This window comes from Syngnathus leptorhynchus, chromosome 4 (genome assembly GCF_054491065.1).
Source record: "Syngnathus leptorhynchus isolate UIUO chromosome 4, UIUO_Slep, whole genome shotgun sequence".
Taxonomy (NCBI): Eukaryota; Metazoa; Chordata; class Actinopteri; order Syngnathiformes; family Syngnathidae; genus Syngnathus; species Syngnathus leptorhynchus.
The window spans coordinates 15,741,291-15,754,160 of NC_141198.1; the positions used below are offsets into that span (position 1 = coordinate 15,741,291).

Below are 12,870 nucleotides of genomic sequence, written 5' to 3' on the forward strand. Positions count from 1 at the left end.
GTAATGGGCCAATCAGATGGCTCGGTGGGCGGGAGGTTGACTGCCACTCAAATCCTTTATAAGTTTGTGTGACCTAGCTGCCGTAGGATATTTTCCCCCTTTCCCGTTTATCCGCATTGTCTCTACAGGCTGCCAGTAAGTATTACTTTTTTTTTTTTTTTTTAATTCATCGTTCAGCTTGCTTACTATTTGTGACTAAGGTTAATCCTGATTCATGCCTTTAATTTGTTAATATAATCGTGGGGATTTGTCGCACAGCAATAATAGCGTAGAGACACGAAGTACATTGGAGAAAGGCGCATTTAAGAATAAACCAGGTCAGGATTTGGATTTCCAAATGAAATCTATCGACGTTTTGATCAGGGTTCGATAGTTTCGGTAGTCACCTTTAATTCGGCTTGCATATTAATGGGCCTCTCTGCTCAAACAAAAGACTACAACCGGCACTTAGCAGTTTTGTTTTCAAATTTGAATGGGTGCGAAAGAGCGTAAATATGGCGAGAAAATAGGATTATGTTTTGCATTATTTTGTTGAAATTGATCTTTTTCCTCGACGAATGGACGGGAGTTTTCAATGGCTTACTTTCTTGGCTCACCTTCGCAGATCCCGTGACTAGGCAAAAAAAAAAAAACAGGGAAGAAAAAAAAACCATCCCAGCCAGTTTTCGAAATTACCATTGTTCGTATTCTTTTAAAAAGCTACACTTCCATCATTTGATAGGAACCGTTTTGTATGATATAGCACGATTTGAATAATCGAGTATTTGAGGGGATGTTGTTGTTCGAGTTTGTTTATGTACTGGAAGCTCAACTCCTGGGTTTCGTATTACTCAGTCAGTGGACAACTTATTAGGTACACCTACTGCGCCACCAGTAATCATCATTTTAATAATAATAATAACAAAGGTTATTATGTGATCTGATGTTTTATTAATATTTCAAACAAATACATTATATAGAATCCAAAGATCCAACGCCTAATATTACAAATTCTCTGTAAATGTCATTTAAGTTTGAAAATGTTTATTGTGGTTGTAAGGAGATTTTATTTTGAAGAACAATTAAATTATAATTATTGATGAAGCAGTGCATGTGTTAAATGAAGCCGTCACCAAGTTACACGAGAATGCCAAAAGGTGTCAGGGTGATGAGTTTGTATCTTAGAATATATATATATTTTTTAATAGGTAGCCACCAACATGTTGCCTCTCATCGCGTTGGCTTTGTGCCTGAGCGCCGCCGCCTCTGCCCCCTCCCTGGACCCTCAGCTGGACCAGCACTGGGACCTGTGGAAGAGCTGGCACTCTAAGGAGTACCACCAGGTACTACGAGGAAATGAAAGAATCTGGGCCCATTATAGCGTGTGTGAAAGTTTCCCCAGCAGTCACGTCTTCTGCAAAATGCATTGTCTTTATTATTCCGCCCACTTTTTGTACTTTTGCTTTCAAATTGCTGAGTAAGTCAATCTTCCGGAAATATTCACAAAATCCAAGACAAGACAGTTATCCTGCCCCCCCGCCCTCCCTTTCATACAATAGCAGATAAATCTTTAAAAAAAAAAAAAAGCCTCCATTTTGGAATCTTCACGCTCTGCTTTGTTGAGACACGCCTGTTGATGTCATCGTTGTAGAAGGAGGAAGGCTGGAGGAGGATGGTGTGGGAGAAGAACTTAAAGAAGATTGAGCTGCACAATCTGGAACACTCCATGGGCAAGCACACTTACAGCCTGGGCATGAACCACTTTGGAGACATGGTACGCGCCAGAGCCGGCCGGCCGGCCGACATACAGCTCATCGCGGGCGCCTCCTTAACTCTGCCGCGCTTGTTTTCAGACTCACGAGGAGTTCCGGCAGATCATGAACGGCTACAAGCGCAGCAACAAGGTGCAGAGGAAGGTCAAAGGAGCTCTCTTCATGGAGCCCAACTTCTTGGAGGCGCCGCGCTCAGTGGACTGGAGAGACCAGGGTTACGTCACCCCCGTCAAGGACCAGGTAACCTCGTCCGCATTCGGACTAGTCCAGGCTTTTGCCAAGATGGAGTTGGGAAATAAGGCTAGAAATTCCCAGTAAATGGGGGGAAAATGGCTTTGCGGGTTCTGAACTTCTCTCGCACCATGCCGCCTCAATTTGAGTCATGTATATATATTTGATAGCGATTGTGAGCTAAAAGGCTTAGCTGCCCGAATCAATCAAAGGTGTTTACAAAACTCTAAATCACAAAATAGTGCCAATATTTTGGAAATGAATAATTTTGAATCCTGCCACTAAACATTCATTCAATTAAAAAAAAAAAATGTTGCAGTTATGCCGAGTGCAATTTTTGATATTTTGCTGACCATCGTAAAAAGTAAAATAAAATATCTAACAAATGATTATAATCCATTTTAATGTTGACATTACATAGTGGCTCTGTTACTAATAATTGGGTGACCTTTCATTGGCTATATGAGAGTCCCCTTACCAAATGTTTGAACCCTAAACAAGACCAAATAGTTTTTACACCTCAAAGTCATTAAACAAGTGCAGTTTAATGGAGTCCTACTTAGCTCAGCGTGAAAGATAAGATGTCTGCCATAGCGGTGGACTTTGTTTATTTTGTTTATCTGCACTGTGCACTCGCGCCAGCTCCCTCCCCTCCCCTCCTCGTTGCCATAGAATGTCCACATATAACCAGAAAGGCGTCCTTGTGTGCGTTCAGGGTCAATGCGGGTCGTGCTGGGCCTTCAGCACCACGGGGGCCCTGGAGGGTCAGCACTTCCGCAAGACGGGCAATCTGGTATCTCTGAGCGAGCAGAACCTGGTGGATTGCTCGCGGCCCGAAGGCAACGAGGGCTGCAACGGAGGCCTGATGGACCAGGCCTTCCAGTACATCGAGGACAACGACGGCCTGGACTCGGAGCAGTCTTACCCCTACATGGGCACCGTACGTCCCATAGGACATAAAGTCCAAATGCATTCGATTGAACTCTTTCAAGTGGTTTAGTAGTCTTTGGTGCGGTCGTCGCCACGGTAACCGAGGCAGCTCATCTCCCCCCCCCCTCCCGCAGGACGACCAGCCGTGCCGCTACGACCCCAAGTTCAACTCTGCCAACGACACGGGCTTCATGGACGTGCCGAGCGGCAAGGAGCACGCGCTCATGAAGGCCGTGGCCTCCGTGGGGCCCGTCTCGGTGGCCATCGACGCCGGACACGAGTCCTTCCAGTTCTACCAGTCAGGTCAGTGCTGGCCTTTTGAGAAATTTAGAGACTTCTAAAATTGTTCGAAACAAAAGTTTCTTTTGAATTTAGAATGTCAAAAAAAAAATAATAATAATAATTTGGGACTTTTTCTTTTGCGTGGTTGGCTGCGGTTTAGGTATCTACTTTGAGAAGGAGTGCAGCAGCGAGGAGTTGGACCACGGCGTGCTGGTGGTGGGTTATGGCTACGAGGGCGAAGATGTGGACGGCAAGAAGTACTGGATTGTCAAAAACAGGTAGGTGCTGAAACGCTACCGTCTTTGTTATCAGCGGTAGTCGCTAACCCGTTTGTATTCTTTCTGCAGCTGGAGCGAGAAGTGGGGGGACAAAGGTTACATCTACATGGCCAAGGATCGCAAGAACCACTGCGGCATCGCCACCGCTGCCAGCTACCCGCTGGTCTGATGACAACCACCGCCATAGACACCATTTAGTGATTTTTATTTTTTTCATTTTTTTTTAATTTTTAAATGGTAACGTGAAATTCAAGCATTTTGATTTTAGTCAAAAAAGGAGCGTTTTTTAAGGAAACGATGCTAATTTCAAGCCAATTTGTATTGAACAAATTTTATTTGTCTTTTATTCTTTGTACATATGCTGCTCAGTGAGCCGGGAAACTCTGATTCTTGTAAATGTCTGGTTTTTTTCTAATGTTTACGTTTAATGTCGACCATTAAAGGTGTGACATTTGTTCTATACATTCTCTTCAAATATTGAGATTATTCTCATCTGGACAAACTGAAGATTTGTTTTTACATAGGCCAGTTAAGCAGTAAAAAACTTTTTGACTTTTCAACGAAAAAGGCTCATTTCTAATATAAAAAAATGCTCTAAGAATATATTTTATGGACAAAAAAAACAAGTAGAAATCCTTCCTAAAAAATTTTAGGTACAAAAAAACAGACGACAGAAGATGACATTTTTTCCCCCAAAAATCACTGGCACATCAAGAAAGTAAGTTGGGAAAATATGAGATCAGATAAAAAATAAAAGTAAAAGTTACTTTTCAAAGTAAAGTATTTTGAATACATTGAAAAAAAACTGCAAAATTTTGCTGGGCGAAGTTGAAAGGTATAGTTTGCCATGTTTAAAAATGAAACATGTGACAATAGAATATTATTAAATTGATCTTTTGAAAATTCCTCCCTATCTGGCTCCCTTTTTCTTGTCCGGACGTAACTAAACTAGCCAGAGTGTAGACAAGGTGCGTCCTGTCAATCACTTGTCTGCCTGCACAACCACTCCTTGTTTTTTTGCCTCTTCTCCGTTGGGCTAGCAACAAAAAGTTCAGAAGAAGAAATTTGACAGACATTGACACTAATCAAGGGTAAACAAATGCAATGGTGATTTCCAAAGTGGACGTCTGCATCCGTCGCTGGACCCGGAAAACCACAACAAGTCATTAAGGTGAGTTGAGCAAGTATTTTTAATTGATTGTACATGGCAAAATGGCAAATCAATAAAATGGCAAACATTTTGGGGTTGGCAACATCCCAACTTGCAATGTAATCATAAGTTTATGTACACTGTACAAATGCACAGTTGCATAGCGTTATGTAGCTGAGGGGGCGTGGCTTGGGTCAAGGACGAGGGGGAGGGACTTAAGTGAAAATCCATACATATCCCACCTTTTAAAATGGCAGAAAAAAACCCACTTATTAATATTTTACTCAAAGTGTAGTTGTAAAACAACAAATATTTCAGCTAAAAAAAATAATTTTGCAAGATTAAACCAAAAACTGACAAACAATTGGTTTAAAAACAATAAATGTTTTCTTCTTAGCAAAAAAACATGAACATTTGACTGAGTATGGGATAAATAAAAAAAAATTGACTGCCTTTTTTGGTCAAAGTATGGAAACTACTGATGATAAAAGACCAAGTCATTACTGATACTTGTTGACAAAAGTCAAATACTCATTGACGTCGTCGGGCGAGCCCACCACAAAGGGCACCCGCTGGTGGAGGGCCCGGGGCCGCACGTCCAGGACCCTCTGAGTGCCAGTGGTGGCCACGCCACCTGCCTGCTCCACCAGGAATGCGATTGGGTTGCACTCGTACAGTAAACGCAGCTACAAAACACCAAAAAACACAACATATGCCACAAGTCTTCTTGTCAGAAGTTGATTTTTTACAAATGTTAATCAACAATCATCCCATTCCACATGGTGCGTGCTGCTGTTTTGGCTAGCAAAAGCCTTGAAATGCTCATCTCTCTCATGGTTGCCATTGAATCTCCGAAGTGAAATGTTTGTTCCCTATTCTCGTTCACCAATCTGCTTACTTCCCCCCCGCCTTGACATCCTGGCCAGCTGTCATCTTCACTGTCTCTTTCACTTCTCCATCTTGGTTGTCTTCCACGTTTATTCTGTGCATTCAATGGAAATAGAAAGCGAGTGTCGTCGTCAGAATGGAAAGCTTACCTTCCCTTCTGGGCTTTTTTGGTTGGCCGGGTACATGAATATCCCCCCGTACGTGATGGTGCGGTGGACGTCCGACACCATGGAGCCAACGTAGCGTGCGCCGTAGGGCGTACCGCCGTCCTGTTCAACACAAGATAGGAGCTGATTATAAAAGCAAAAAAAAATATACAACAAAAGAAATAATCCTTTTCAAATGGACCCAAAAACAGTTTTTGTTATGACATTAAGGTCCAAAGAAAGATGGAATATGACTGAAATGTAGAAAAGCAAAATAATTAATGGATAGCATGAGCATTAGCTATTTTAATCTATGGATGTTTTCTACTCAGTACCCGACACACATTTTTGACGAAGACCTTATCAATGGCATCGAATTGTAACGGAGGTGAAAAAAGGAAATGGCTAACACTGTGGTTCATGAACAAGTCAAGATGCACGCTATCATCCTGCTTAAGGATAAACACAGCTTGGTGCTTTTTTATTTTTTTTATTTGATTCATTTACAACTATTTTGTACTGTTCTGGGCATTTTGAGGCTCTAAAAAAAAATGCACAAAAATCATTTTGCAGCGACAAATCGTGTGGACATATGCAGGCAGTGTGTGACGCACTGCAGTCATGTGCTTGCTGACTAATGGCGCAGCCATCACACGCCAAGGCCAAATGTGTTGGCTCATTTTTTACACACGCACGCACACACACCCAAAGGAGCTGAGCTTAAAGGCCTCATGCTTTCAAAAAGCTGCAGTGGTAATATTTCGAATTATTGCTCCAAATGACTTTTTCAATAGGACGGTTTAACTGATTGTAAAGACTCACAAATTACCGAAAATGCATATTCATACGAAATAGTTGACCATTTTAAAGATGTCTGTGAAATGTAATATGAAAATGATAATAATAATCATCCCCACAAAAAAAAAAAATATATATATATGTATATGTTTGTATGCATGTATAGATATAATACAAGTAAAACATTGACAAATACATAAAATGATCTTAAAAATAAAATAAAAAAAACTTAAAAACAAACCATAAAAAACTAAATTAGCTGATGAAATGATTCCACACAAATACATGAAAGCCATTTTGAGCTAAATCAGTGAAAGAAGAAACGAAATAGTGCCTTAGTGTGACAAAAAAAAAGTTCCACTTTGCATTTGTCAGCTGCGGCCCAAAAAAATCGATTCCAAGTCATCACTGTACCATCACATGACGGCCGCCTTGCATCACATGCTGCGTGATGCCTAAAAGTGCTGAGCGTGCACATTGCATGTAGGAAAAGGATGTTAGTGTGAGCAACAACTGGCTTACGTACACACACACCACAGACAGACAGACAGACAGACAGACAGACCTCGGGATTCTTCTTGTGGTTGATGTAGTGGTTGACAGAGGGGTGGAAGTACTTTGCGTAGCCCTCGTTCAAACTGTAGATTTTCCCCCTGGGTTTGATCTTTATGTTCTTCTCAGTCAGGATGAACTCACCGATAGCCTAGCGACAACAAAAATGTAAATATATGGTAAAAAAAAAAAAAAGTTGCCTTATGCTTTTTTTTTTTTTTTTAACTCACTGGATCCAGCATGAAAAAGTTGAGGCCAGCACCGGTGCTGAGAGCTACCAAGGTGGCGCTGCCATAGAGGGCGTAACCGGCGCACACCATGTTGCTACCCGGCTGGAGGGCATCCTCCTCGGTCGGCTCGCCCTCCGTCACCTGAGATCGCAGCATATTCATAGATACTCATCTATATTTTTTGTATACTCAAGCCATGCCCAGCTATCAATTCTGAATAGATGGGTTGGTTATGGATTGATGGATCAATTGATGAGATCGGAGGCCATGTATTTCATATACTGTCGTGAGATTTAAACAGATGATGTATTCTAAAGTTGCCATGTCACGTGATCTAGAGACACTCACCCGTTTATAGATTGCAAAGATGGTACCGATAGAAGCCAGGCAGTCAATGTTACTGGAGCCATCCAGGGGGTCAAAACACACCACGTACTTGCCCTGCATCACACGAAACATACTGTATATACGTGCATGTGTGTAATATATCACACAAATAGCGCTACCCTCTTGTCTTTGGGCGTGATGATGAGGCCCTTGTCCTCCTCGGAGACCATGCAGCAGGTGCCGTAGGAGGCCTTCAGCATGTTGATCACCAGGTCATTGGACAGCACGTCCAGTTTCTTCACGTCGTCCCCCGTCACGTTCACGCAGCCCGCCATGCCCTGCCTGTGAGTGCACACCACAAATTTCCGTGTTAACTTGCGTGTGAGCCTCACAAAGGCCATTGTTGTCCTACATCAGTCTTTTCCCACAGAACTGGAATTACAAGTAAAAGTTTAATTTTTAAGATTATTCCCTGGCATTCACTATGAGGCATTCACAAGATCAAATTTGGGTCGATTTATTTCAATTCATCCTTCGTTCATAGCTGAAAAACTCATATTTACTTTTTTTTTTTTTGCACTCAAGAAATAGAAGGATTTTAAAGCACTGCATTGCCGCCATCTGGTGGCCGCTCGGTGTCAACAATACTATTTGTTTTTTGTATACGTGAGAACACATTTTAAGACAAAGAAAATGACATTTAAACAGTCTTCCAAAAATCAGGCACAATTTTCTCTTTTGGGAACAGTCAACTCTTCTGCCTGTTGTTCATATATTTACAAATCTCTTTTCAAAGTATTTCCTTTTGGGGATCCACGTGTGGTTTACTCACAAGTGGGCCAGGCCGGCCTTGCGCACGGCCGATGAAATGGCCTTGATGGCGGTCATCATGGCGTTGAGCAGCTGTGTCAGCTCGCCTGTCGCCCCCTTGACCTGGCGACCCATCTCCATAACGAAGCGGGTCAACGTCCACACGTCCGTGTCAAAGGCCGACTGGTCCGACATGGTGCTTCCCGGGGTGCGTTAGAGTCCTGACTTGGGTGAAGGGAAAAAGCAAAGTGAGGGGAGATTCAGGGGGGGGGGGTCTATATTTATGTGTGTGTGTGTGTGGTGTCAGGTGTCAGCTGCAATGACTTGTTTCTAGTTGTTGTTAAAAAGGTTTTATACAGAACCCAGCAAAGCTGGCAGACTTTCTTGGTTGTTAAACTTCATACACCTGTCTCAACTTGGTTTATTTCACACAGAGTTGCCATCCCCGCAAGATTGCAGCACTGGAGCTGGAACAATGAATCCTATCTTTACACATTTGGGAATTTGACACAGAACACAGCAAAGATTGCACACCAGCGTCCGTTTCATCTTGCTCCTTTTAAGACATTCTGTTAAACAGAGGCGTGGATGCAAATTTGACGCAGAAAGCAGCAACGGCAGGATGTTACTCTGACTGTTTGCTTCCAACTTTCCACGGTTACTTTTTAACATGGCAATACAGCAGAGCTGCAGTTTCACAGTTGTCTAAAGAGAACTTGCTGGGAAGGACAAGCGTTTGCATGAAAGTTCACAAGGGCCGCCTGAACTGTTGCTAACCTTTGAGCTTAAATGTCAACGTAACTAGAGTACGCCCGACCCTTCAAGGATGAACACAAGCCTCGCCAGAGTGCTAAAAGGATGATAGAAGTTTGACACGTTTATTGCGGAGATTTTTTTTTTAATCATTATGAAGCATGAATAAAGTCAAGTTGTGGTCCTTCACGTTGTGGAGGTGAACAGAGGAAGTCTTCGTGTTTGTCGTAGCGGCACGACAAAACATCTTTTTGGAGATCAATTGCAACAACAGCATCAAATGTCATGAAACTGAGGTATAATGATAATAATTGACAAATTTTATAAACACAAGATTTAAGTCCAGTTAGTGTTCATTGAATCATACTATGTCTTAATGAGCTATACCATTGGTTTATTTGTGGAATGTATTTTTCTTCATAGTCCTTAAATGACATACATGTAATAAGTCAACATAAACGCAAACACATTTTGAAATCGAAGCTAATAGACTTGTCTCCTTCCCTGAAGAGTGGACCGAGCTCATTTTGCCTTGGCGGAGTGCTTGCGGCAGACGGCCACGTAGTCGGCTACGTCGTCAGGGGAGCCCATGGCCACCGGCGCCCTCTGGTGGATGTTCTTCGGCTGGATGTCCAGGATCTTCTCGAAGCCCGTGGAGGCGGCGCCCCCTGCCTGTTCGATGATGAAAGCCATGGGGTTGCCCTCGTAGAGCAGACGCAGCTTGCGGCAAAAAGGTGAACCGTTACGATCGTCACAAATTGCATCTTTTACTATCATTACGAGCACTCACCTTTCCTTGAGGGCTTTTTACGTTGCCAGGATACAAAAAGATCCCGCCGTACATGAGTGTCCGGTGCACGTCGGCCACCATGGAGCCGATGTATCGGGCGCCGTAGGGCTCGCTGCCGTCCTGCGGTCATTTCACATGCATTAGCATTAGCCATAAGCTCATCAAGGCATACAGTGGTGCCTTGGGATTTACCGTATTGGCCCGAATATAAGACGAGGTTTTGTTCATTAATCTAAAACTGAAAAGGGCGGGGTCGTCTTACATTCGGAGTCTAGACAAAGGCTATTTTCAAACTTGAGTCTTGAAAAAGAGGGGGTCGTCTTATAATCGGAGTCGTCTTATACTCGGGCCAATACGGTACGTTTGTAACCCAAAACTCTCTGTAATGCATTGAAATGGATTTTTGGTTAGGAAAATAGCACTAAAAATGTTATCATCAAATTTATGATGAACATATAGTAGTGACAATGAAATATAATTAAAATGCTGCTCCTTCTGGTGTGCTCACCATGACCACCTGGGGGCAGTATAACCCAGACCGATGGAGGTACTGTTTGTGGAGGTATTGCCCAATGACGGCTCATATTGACGAGTCAGTCGTATCGCAAGGCATTGCTGAACTCGTTTAACAATAATGGAGCGTGACAGAGATAAAATTGAACAGTGTGCTAACAAGAAGGAAGAAGAAGGCCATTTCACAAACTCATTTCCTGGAACTTTGTCCAGCGGTTATGTCAACATTACCTGAGGAAACTTCTTATTCTGCAAATACTCTGTGACAGCCGGCTCGAAATATTTGGCGTAGCCTTCGTTCAAGCTGTAGATCTTGCCCCTCTTTTTGATTTTCACGTCCCGGTCCACCAAGATAAATTCGCCGATGGCCTGAAGAGCAGGAAGGGTGGAAAATCATTGATCTCACATTTACATTTTCTAAGTCATCTACAGCTACTTCACAATTGAATTTCATTGGACTACTTCTGTTCGTGATCATGACCTGGATATGAAACAAATCCATGTACTGACCGGGTCGAGCATAAAGCAGTTGACGCCGTGTCCAGTGGAGAGCACCATCATGGTGGCGCTGCCATAGAGGGCGTATCCCGCCGCCACCAGGTTCCTGCCGGGCTGCAGGGCATCCTTCTCGCAAGGCTCGCCATCTTCCGACGCCTGCGAGACAAGATGGCGGAACGTTAATGTGCCACACATTTTTATGGGGGTGTATTCTGGTGGCTTCTTTGGCACAGAAGGTGACCTGATGCAAGTACCTTCTTGTAGATGGCAAAAATGGTTCCGATGGAGACCAGGCAGTCGATATTGGAGGAGCCATCCAGCGGGTCGAAACACACAATGTACTTGCCCTGAGGAGAAGACATTTTGGCTCATTGCCGGGTTCCAATGTGATGTTCTTCCAGCGTCCTACCCTGGTGTCGGGATCCACGATGATGGCTTTTTCGTTCTCCTCTGACACCAACACGCAGGAGGTGAAGGATGACTTGATCAGGTTGATGACCAGGTCGTTGGAAAGGATGTCCAGCTTCTTCACCTGGTCACCCGTCACGTTGGTGCTGCCCGCGATGCCGTAGCTGCAAATAGCAACAAAGGTCGAGATGTAGAAATGAACTTGTGAACTTTTTGTGCGGGTCCATTCACGAGTTGTTGGTTTTTTTGCACATTAAGCTAACTATTGTACATTGGAAGTAGTTAACTGATCAACATTAAACCAGATGTAACCATTGTGTCTGTTGAGTGCGTGACGATGGGTGGGCGTGGCCTCAGGTAAGCGCTTCCTGATTGGTTCGAGCTAAACCAGAATCTCCTGCTTGGTCTGTGCCAACGTGGACGTTCCGGATAGCGTCCAGAGATGTTTGAGTGAGGAATAATCATGACGAAAATGACAGTCTTAAACTCGGAGGGGTGTGTACTCACAGGTGAGCGATGCCGGCTTTGCGCACGGCGCTGGAGATGGCCTTGACGGCCGTGCACAGCGAGTTGAGCAGCCGGGTGAGCTCCCCGGTACCCTTGGCCCGCCGGCCCTCCTCCATGACGAAGCGGGTCACGGTCACCACGTTGGTGTCGAAGGTTCCTGTGTCGGACATGATTGCAACCCCCAAAAAAGTTTTCTCAGTCCACAGGAGGAAGTGCCGCGGGTCTTAAATGCAACTCTGACGCCAAACTTGACGGGCCAATCAGAGTGAGGAGAGGAGAGGAGGGGCGTGGCCTCCAAGGCAATACACTGCTCGGCTTTGTTGCAACTTTTCGAGATGATAAGATGGAGTGTGAGCTCCACAATGGACTGTGACTATACGCCGTATTTGCCATTGCGCACATTTCATAATGACGTGTTGACAAATGTTGCACAAGTTCACGTGGTTGTACGGACACTTCATTAGGTACACTTGCACGCTATGTATCAAGCTCTCATATGTATACATAAGAAGTTGGACTATCGTTACTCAATAAAATAAAAGTAAAAAAAAAAACGTTTAATGCACATGTTATTATAGTAAGAACATTGTGTTCCTTGCATTGTTTTTATTTGAAAGGCTTAAAAGTTTCCACATGTCAGACAAGACATTGTTGTAGCTGTTTGCGGAGCAAGACAATTGGTTAGCACACACAAGACCCCAATTCAACCTTTGGATCACACTTCATCTCAGGCCTAAATATTTTTTTTCTAAAACTTCATTTGCAGTTTTGATCCGTCTATTAGTAGCTCCTAGTGTCCAGAAAACTTGTTATTAGACACTTAAAAAGTGTGTTTTGGCCATTTCAATCAATGTCATCACACTTGCTTGCATGTGTTCATAATTTAAGAACAAATCTAATTCTAAGAGATAGAAATGGCAATCAAATCTAAACAAGGGAAGACAGAAAATTAAGATGTTGGTGCTGTTTGTGGCATGGAATGTTCTAGTTATGCCCGAGTAAAATTTGACAATAGGCATTGCAGTACC

General features: G+C 43.4%; 3 protein-coding genes across 3 annotated transcripts; 1 reads left to right on the forward strand and 2 right to left on the reverse strand.

Annotated features, from left to right (window-relative positions):
• On the forward strand, window positions 1-3,934 carry ctsla (cathepsin La). The gene is made up of 8 exons (XM_085909319.1): window positions 1-135; window positions 1,188-1,322; window positions 1,631-1,753; window positions 1,833-1,991; window positions 2,698-2,922; window positions 3,047-3,215; window positions 3,355-3,472; window positions 3,542-3,934. Exons 2-8 carry the CDS (start codon window positions 1,200-1,202, stop codon window positions 3,639-3,641), a joined length of 1,017 nt encoding a protein of 338 aa, XP_085765445.1. The 5' UTR covers window positions 1-135; window positions 1,188-1,199; the 3' UTR covers window positions 3,642-3,934.
• Window positions 3,935-4,684: 750 nt separating this feature from the next.
• Window positions 4,685-8,568, reverse strand: fbp2 (fructose-1,6-bisphosphatase 2). The gene is made up of 7 exons (XM_085909320.1): window positions 8,396-8,568; window positions 7,743-7,905; window positions 7,585-7,677; window positions 7,237-7,377; window positions 7,020-7,157; window positions 5,660-5,779; window positions 4,685-5,308 (listed from the first exon to the last, which is right to left on the reverse strand). Exons 1-7 carry the CDS (start codon window positions 8,566-8,568, stop codon window positions 5,123-5,125), a joined length of 1,014 nt encoding a protein of 337 aa, XP_085765446.1. The 3' UTR covers window positions 4,685-5,122.
• A 683-nt stretch (window positions 8,569-9,251) lies between these two features.
• Window positions 9,252-12,065, reverse strand: fbp1a (fructose-1,6-bisphosphatase 1a). Its single transcript, XM_085909317.1, has 7 exons — window positions 11,843-12,065; window positions 11,337-11,499; window positions 11,182-11,274; window positions 10,940-11,083; window positions 10,661-10,798; window positions 9,917-10,036; window positions 9,252-9,846 (listed from the first exon to the last, which is right to left on the reverse strand). Exons 1-7 carry the CDS (start codon window positions 12,010-12,012, stop codon window positions 9,649-9,651), a joined length of 1,026 nt encoding a protein of 341 aa, XP_085765443.1. The 5' UTR covers window positions 12,013-12,065; the 3' UTR covers window positions 9,252-9,648.
• Between the last annotated feature and the right edge of the window lie 805 nt (window positions 12,066-12,870).

Coding starts and splice junctions, on each gene's coding strand:
- ctsla (XM_085909319.1), top strand. CDS start 1,200: ATGTTGCCTCTCATCGCGTTGGCTTTGTGCCTGAGCGCCGCCGCCTCT. Junction 1,992..2,697: donor TCACCCCCGTCAAGGACCAG/GTAACCTCGTCC, acceptor GTGTGCGTTCAG/GGTCAATGCGGGTCGTGCTG. Junction 2,923..3,046: donor CTTACCCCTACATGGGCACC/GTACGTCCCATA, acceptor CCCCTCCCGCAG/GACGACCAGCCGTGCCGCTA.
- fbp1a (XM_085909317.1), bottom strand. CDS start 12,012: ATGTCCGACACAGGAACCTTCGACACCAACGTGGTGACCGTGACCCGC. Junction 11,084..11,181: donor TTTTTGCCATCTACAAGAAG/GTACTTGCATCA, acceptor CTTGTCTCGCAG/GCGTCGGAAGATGGCGAGCC. Junction 9,847..9,916: donor TAAAAAGCCCTCAAGGAAAG/GTGAGTGCTCGT, acceptor TTTTGCCGCAAG/CTGCGTCTGCTCTACGAGGG.
- fbp2 (XM_085909320.1), bottom strand. CDS start 8,568: ATGTCGGACCAGTCGGCCTTTGACACGGACGTGTGGACGTTGACCCGC. Junction 7,906..8,395: donor AAGGCCGGCCTGGCCCACTT/GTGAGTAAACCA, acceptor GTGCACTCACAG/GCAGGGCATGGCGGGCTGCG. Junction 5,780..7,019: donor ACCACAAGAAGAATCCCGAG/GTCTGTCTGTCT, acceptor TGTGTTGAACAG/GACGGCGGTACGCCCTACGG.